General features: G+C 43.1%; 1 protein-coding gene across 1 annotated transcript; it reads right to left on the reverse strand.

The window, feature by feature from the left end:
• Positions 1 to 3705: 3705 nt before the first annotated feature.
• LOC111589937 (uncharacterized) lies at positions 3706 to 6652 on the reverse strand. The gene is made up of 4 exons (XM_023300832.1): positions 6497 to 6652; positions 4132 to 4197; positions 3901 to 3996; positions 3706 to 3769 (listed from the first exon to the last, which is right to left on the reverse strand). The coding sequence occupies exons 1-4, from the start codon at positions 6647 to 6649 to the stop codon at positions 3734 to 3736; spliced, it is 351 nt and encodes a 116-aa protein (XP_023156600.1). The 5' UTR covers positions 6650 to 6652; the 3' UTR covers positions 3706 to 3733.
• Between the last annotated feature and the right edge of the window lie 438 nt (positions 6653 to 7090).

Below are 7090 nucleotides of genomic sequence, written 5' to 3' on the forward strand. Positions count from 1 at the left end.
TGGGTGACGCTTACATGTGGGACCCTCTTGTCATCAGTTCCTCTCCACCGTTCTTTCTGCTGCGTTCGCGTGCTGGCGAAACAGAACCCGGCCGCCGCGCGCATGCCCGCCGAAATCGTGGGGAAACAAAATCCAGGCCCTCCAGCCGCTCCCCGCGCCGTGTCGCTAGCTCGTGGACCCGCCAGGACTGGTCGTTCTCCTTGCTCGGTTTGTTGCGTGCTCCGCTAGATCCCCGCGACTCCGCCGCACGCATGGCTACCAAACTCGCCGCGGAATCCGCGCGGTGGCCAAATCCCCGCCTCTGTCGCGCTTTCCCTCTGACTATAAAACCAGCCGAGCACCTGGGACCCCCCCTCCATCCACCTGTGAGCCGCCACTCCATATCAACCAACGCCGTGGTTAGGGCACCTCCGCGGGCAAATTCTTTGTGAGTATCCCTCTGACGACTTCGCATTTACCTTCGCCTCGGGTAGCTGGTTTGGGTGCGGCATTTCGGGCTCGTAATCGAGGTTTGGCTGGGCCGGCAATGGCCGTCGTCGCCGCTGCGGTTCGTATTGCGCCGCTGGTATCATGGAGGAAGAAGACTGTGCACCGTTGATCTGCGAATGAGCGTTTTGGATTAGGACGCGCGTACTCATGTCGGTGGGAGCGTTCTGGACCCTGGGATCGTAATCCTGCGGTTGTGGCGCAACCCCTGGTGTCCTGGACCATGACTGTTGGATCGAGATCCAACCATCACTAGCGCATCCCCATTTATGTGAAACCTGGGTCTAATCTGGACCACTGGTACTCGATCGGATGGTTGATGCCACCTGATACCCCTTTGGCTTGTATACTTCGCAAAAGAACCCCTGACTTTTTGTGTATTCAACCCGCGGTCCACCAGCAGGTCTGGCTGTGTCTAGGGAGTTTTGTAGATCTGACCTTGCGCTCTCTGGTATTTGGCGCCCAGTCCAGTGAGTTGGAAAAATTAGAAAATAAATATAGAAATGAATTTTTTTAATGTAGAAATAAATGGTAGAATTGGTTTAACTTATAGAAAATTCATATAAAGTCCAAATTAGCTCATTCCAGTTCCTATAATTTTGTAATATTATTATTTATCATTTATTGCCACTGTTTTGACATGAAAGCCACATTAAAATTGATATCCTAATTAATCTTGTACAAAGCACATAAAATCTTTAGAAATCCATAACTTAAAATCTATAACTCCAAAATTAATAATTTCTGTTCCTGTGATCTTATTTCAATATGTATACTGTTAATATGTATTTTGCATATATGTTTGGTGTAATGTTAATTTTGCCTATACCATGTATGTTTGTATTGCTACGTTTAGCGGTGAAGACACGTGTCATCTGAAGAGCAAGTTGGTACCTGGAATCTCAAGTCCCAGGCAAGTTGTGTCCTTGATCACTTCTTTTTACCCAACCATGTTCTGATTAATCATAATGATCTGCATAGGTTAATTTTGATGGGACCCAATAGGTTACCCTAGTTTGTCTATCTTTATACCTTGTTTACCACTAAACTTTTTGGGTAGTACTTGCTAGTGCTTTATGTGGTTTTGGGTATGAAGATACATTATTCATGATTACACTTTTATTATCTGTTTATTATTAATGTTCATGATAAGATCATTATGTTAATTGGAACATGGAGCGACCACCCGGGAAAATAGTGCTACCACAAGGGTTTATAGACGCCCTTGGCTGATTAATTAGGAAAGCTAGTGGAAGACTACCTTACCCGAAAGGGGCAAGGGCAGTAGGGGAGTGGTCAGTGTAGGGAGGTCCTTGGGATGATTTTGCTGCGATGGCGGTCATGCGAGGGATCCCTGCATTGGAGCTTCCTATAAACTGTAGCGGGTTTTCTGAATCTAGTGGAACTTTGTAAAGGCCTCGTAGTGTTACCCTGCCTCGCCTCCTCGGTAGAGGTGTATGGGAAGTCGCGATCCCTTGGCAGATGGGTAACATGACTTGTGGGTAAAGATGTGTAACCTCTGCAGAGTGTAAAACTGGTATACTAGTCGTGCTCACGGTCATGAGCAGCTCGGACCCTCACATGATTAAATTATGGAACCTAAACTCAATTTGTCATATGCATTGCATCGCAGGTGAGGTTGTTACTTTTGTTCTACTACTTAATTGGGTTGGTATTTACTTATACTTAGTAATTGCTAATAAAATTTTGACCAACTTTAAAAGCAATGCTCAGCTCTAACCATCCTCTTTGGTAAGCCTTACACTTCACGTGAGCTCCCACCTTTGGCGAGTTCATGCACATTATTCCCCACAACTTGTTGAGCGATGAACGTATGTGAGCTCACTCTTGCTGTCTCACACCCCCCCACAGGTCAAGAACAGGTACCAAAGGATGAGGCGCTTGGAGGATGCTATGATGAGTTCATGAGTGGTCTAGGCCGTCGTCTCCCAGTCAACTTTGGGTTGCTGGACCGTTGTCTCCTTATAATGTAATTATTTATTTATTTTGTATAGAACTCCTGTTATATAGTAAAGATGTGACATTCGATCCTGTGCCATGATTCATCATATGTGTGAGACTTGGTCCCAGCACACCTGGTGATTATGTTCGCGCCCGAGTCTTGGTGCCCCTAAAACCCGGGTGTGACACAGGGCTCCTGATTTATCTCTGTATTCTAGCCTTCTCTTCCTAGGAAGTGGCCTCTTTGAGCATCTGAGACAGATCATCAAATGGTTGCTCTTCTTCAATATTTAGTCAGGCAGGTAAGAAACTTAAGAGCGACACATAGCTAGATAATCATTCTAAAAATACTTGTAGGATAACAAAAAAAGTAAACTTACATCAAAGCTTCTTTTAAAACTTCTTCAACCACCTCCATTGACATTACTGTTGCAAGTGCCTATTACATGCATGAATGGATAATCAAATCCATAATCTGTATAGGCATAAAAACATATGACCACCCTAGACAATGGTGCAGAAACTATCATACACACCTCAGATGCTTGCTTCCTACATAAGGACCTCTTTAGTTCTTTCTCCACAATAGGCAATTCATCAACTGCATAGGATAATAGCTCTTGTGAAAATGATCAAAACAACCAAACATTTAAAATACAACAGTATCCATGGGAGGAAGTATTTAAATAGCATGCCTTTTACTCCTAGTAATTCTGCTTCCTTCAGAATGCCTGTCAACTCCTCAACAGCATTGTGATAGTCACTCATAGCATAAAGTTTTCCGAGTATGTTCTTAGCACGACTCACCCAAGAGCAACAATTTGAGTAACGTTGCTTAAGAATGTTCAGCTCTGGAATGCTAAAGTTGGCACCATCCGCAGCAAGGAGAAAACCCTCCAGCTCCTGGAACATTCACAATAGAGGAATAGAACATCTAAAATCATCCCAAAAATACATAACAGAAGAAAGAAAAAAGGAGGAAAAGCCACCTTTAGATTAGGGAAGTCTTGGAGATATAATTGACAACGGGTTTGCCATGATTCCACATCTTTCCACAACTTTGAGATAAGATCAATCTCTGGAAGTAGAACTCGAAGTTGTATTATCTAGCCAGGTTTAGTAATTGTCAGATATACCAGTTCAGAGTATGAGTTTATGCAGAAACATATGAATGTCAGAGCAGATGAACTTCAAAAATCAAGTTGACAGCAAAAGGTTCCTGAAAAGGACAAACCTCTGATTTTAGTTTATTGAGGACATCTATGTCGATAATGCCCAATTTATTCTATTCAAGGCAATCACTTGCTTTCTTCAACCAGGACTGCAGCCGAAATAAGATGTAAAAAAGTTAAGACACTTGCTATTTTCTTAAAATGAACGTGAGATAAAATGAAGAGTATGCCTCTAATGTAGAAAAATATAAAAGAGATGATCCATTATTACACCATATACCTTTGCAGAAGATAACTCCCAAAACAAAGTCGATGATTCTGTTAGCTTAACTGGGAATTCTGAAACCCTTGAGTATAATGTTTCCAATTTGTCTACCTAAGGTAACATGACAAGAAACATTGTAAAAAAAAGCTCCATGAAAGAGTTGGCAGAAGAATATAGGATGCAAAATAACTTTGTTCTGTCAACTGCAGAGAAGTGTGTGGCTGTAAATTCTAACAAGGGGCTTACTGTTAAGAAAGATGATAGTGCATTGTTTACTTCATTAATCAGCATTTTCGCTTCCTCTGCATACGCCTGCAGTGGGTAGGGGAAATTAAAACATCACAGTATATTTTAAGACCAAGTACATGCTACAAATGTACCCAGGGTTGCTGTAACACCCTAAATTTGGGGGTATAAAATTTCTTTTCTAATATCCACCAAATTCAGGTGTTACTCTCTCAGTTCTTCGCTTTCCTTTCTCTTTTCCCTAAAAATGGAGAATTATTTTCTTTTATATTAGCGTAAACCTAGTGGAATGAGCCCTAGAGGCACTTTGGTTGTTGCATTCATGCCGTTGCATGGTGTTTCTAAGTGCAAAATGTGTTTGAAACATGTTAACATATCTTATACAAGTGTTCGGTAAATTTTCATATTTTTCGGAATATTTTCCTATTTTCCGGAAACCAAAATCTATTTATTTGTGGAACTTAAAAATGTTTTTTAGAAATTCTAATTATGTTTTTTGAGTTCATTAGGTGCCAAAACATTTATAGAAATTTTTCTGGAATTTTTGAAAGTATCTATAATATTTTTGAGCACAAAATATGGATTTCTAGGCTTTTTTTGAATTTTAAAAATAGTAAAATCCGAATTTTAACTGAATTTTCATCTCATCCGAACCCTAGGTATATATACATGTCCGGCTTCATCTCGTCGAGCCTGTTCCAGAACACGAAACGTTTTCTCCAAATCTGATCCCTAGCTCCCGATATTGCTCGCCGAAGTTTGGGGCGGTTCCAACTCCGCCGGCAACTCCGGCGAGCAATTACTCCCAATCTGTGCATCGTCTACCAAATCCGAGGGTACCGCTGCATTCGTCTCGTCGAGGGCTTCATCGCAGCGTGTTCGGTTCATCGATTGGATCCCCGAATCTCCGGTAATCGACGGATTTCCTCTCGGCTCCGGCGAGGGTCTTCTTCCCCGATCGCGATTCGTTTTTGAGCTTCGAGGAATCGACGATCAAGCATGGCGACCAAGTGATCGAACTCTTCGAGTTCTACGAGATCAAAGACCCTGAGCATCTGTTTGGTGAAGGCAAGTCTCCTCTGACCTATTATGTCCCATTTACTTTATAATTCATCAACCCGCATACCATGATCAACCTAAGGATTGACTAGCTTTGTATTTACCTTGTCCTTGATTACCTTTTGGGTTATTATTGTTTAGCTTTATGCTATTGCTCAACTCTAATCAATGAACATGATGAGATTTATCAATGATACGCTGTTTCCCTTCTTTATTATGATGTTATACTTGTGTCATTCAAGGGGGCTCGAGCGGTTTCTCGAGTGCCTCTCCGTAAGGACCTGTTCGTTGGATGACCGCCCGAGAAAATAGTGCAACCATGAGGGTGGAATGGGATGCCCTTAGCTGAATAATTAGAGGAACCGGGGTGTAGTTCGCTTAGCCGTTGTGCCGTTAATGGGGCTCGGTGTATGCGGCTCGCTCTGCCAAGTTTGGTTCGCCCCTTGGGGAGGAGTGCGGTGCATTTAGGAAACCTAACGGGCGGCTACAGCCTCGGTGAATCTTTGTAAAGGCTACGTAGTGAAACCCTGCCTATTCACCTTGGTAGTGTTTAAGGGTTTGATCGGCCCGAGGCAAGAGGGAATCACGACTTGTGGGTAAAATGCGCAACCTTTGCAGAGTGTTATGAAACTGATATATCAGCCGTGATCGCGGTTATGAGCGACCAAGGGAGCTCCATTGATTAGATACTCCGATCAGAGATGGTTGGTTTACAGATGATGATGAGGATGGTTATGATCATGCTTATGGTAATGGTAAGTGGTATTCTTTCCATTTGGAAAGGGTACTTTGGGTTAAGAACTTGGGTTAATGCTAAAACCTGGCTTTCTACTAGTAATAATAACCTGACCAACTAAAAGCAACTGCTTGACTTAACCCCACATAAAGCTAGTCCACTATAGCCAAACGGGACATTTGCTGAGTACGTTGATGTGTACTCACCCTTGCTTTCACAAAAACACTAGGTTGCCTTTGGTGCAATCTATGCTCAAGTAAAGAAGGCGTCGAGGCAGATCTCCAGGAGTTCCAGGACGTCGACGAGTTCGAGGATTAGGCTAGCGACCTCCCCCAGTCAGCTGCCTGTGGTGGGTTGTTTACGTTGGCTACGTTTCGATTTTGTGTACTTTGATTTATATTATGTAAATGGCTCTAGTCTGTAATATTATTACTTACTCTTTATTATAATTCGAAGCATTGTGCTATGATGAGTCATTTATGTAATCGCTGTGTACGTGAATTACTGATCCTGGCACGTACATGGTTCGCATTCGGTTTACCTTCAAAATCGGGTGTGACAGTTGCATACCTGCAATTTTGTAAGACTAGGCTCACAGCACGGGGCACATTTCGTAGCAACTAGTTCTTCTATTTCCACATAATTTACTTTCTCAGAGCAGCCATCTTTCAGAAAGTCCTGAATTTTGGAGAGACATTTTCTAACACCCAAGACCCAGTTCATAGCCTTTGTTAGTCTTACTATTATGTTCCCGACCTAAGGCATAGACAATATTACATTTAATATAAGTCATATAATACCTGAAGACATGTAAACAGGTCACAGCATGCTTCGTCAAAGAAACATACAGAATCCATGGCATGGTCACCCCAAAGAAATTGTTCAGCTTCTTCCAAAGCAGTGGCATAAGACCTTTCCACAAATGGCATCTGGAGAATATGTTAAGAGTTTGAAACCCAATCTTCTGCAAGCTGTCTATCGGTGTTTCGACCCCGGGGGGTCCCTAGACCGACGAGTAAATTGTCGTCGCGTGCCCCAGCCCAGATGGGTCGGCGCGAGACGGAGCGCGAAGGGGGGAAGAAGCCGGAGGGAGACAGGCGTAAAAGGGGTAACCCGCGGCCTTCGTGTTTGTCCCGCGCCCAGGTCGGGTGCGCTTGCAGTAGG

The sequence above is a fragment of the Zea mays genome, chromosome 8, assembly GCF_902167145.1.
Source record: "Zea mays cultivar B73 chromosome 8, Zm-B73-REFERENCE-NAM-5.0, whole genome shotgun sequence".
Lineage (NCBI taxonomy): Eukaryota > Viridiplantae > Streptophyta > Magnoliopsida > Poales > Poaceae > Zea > Zea mays.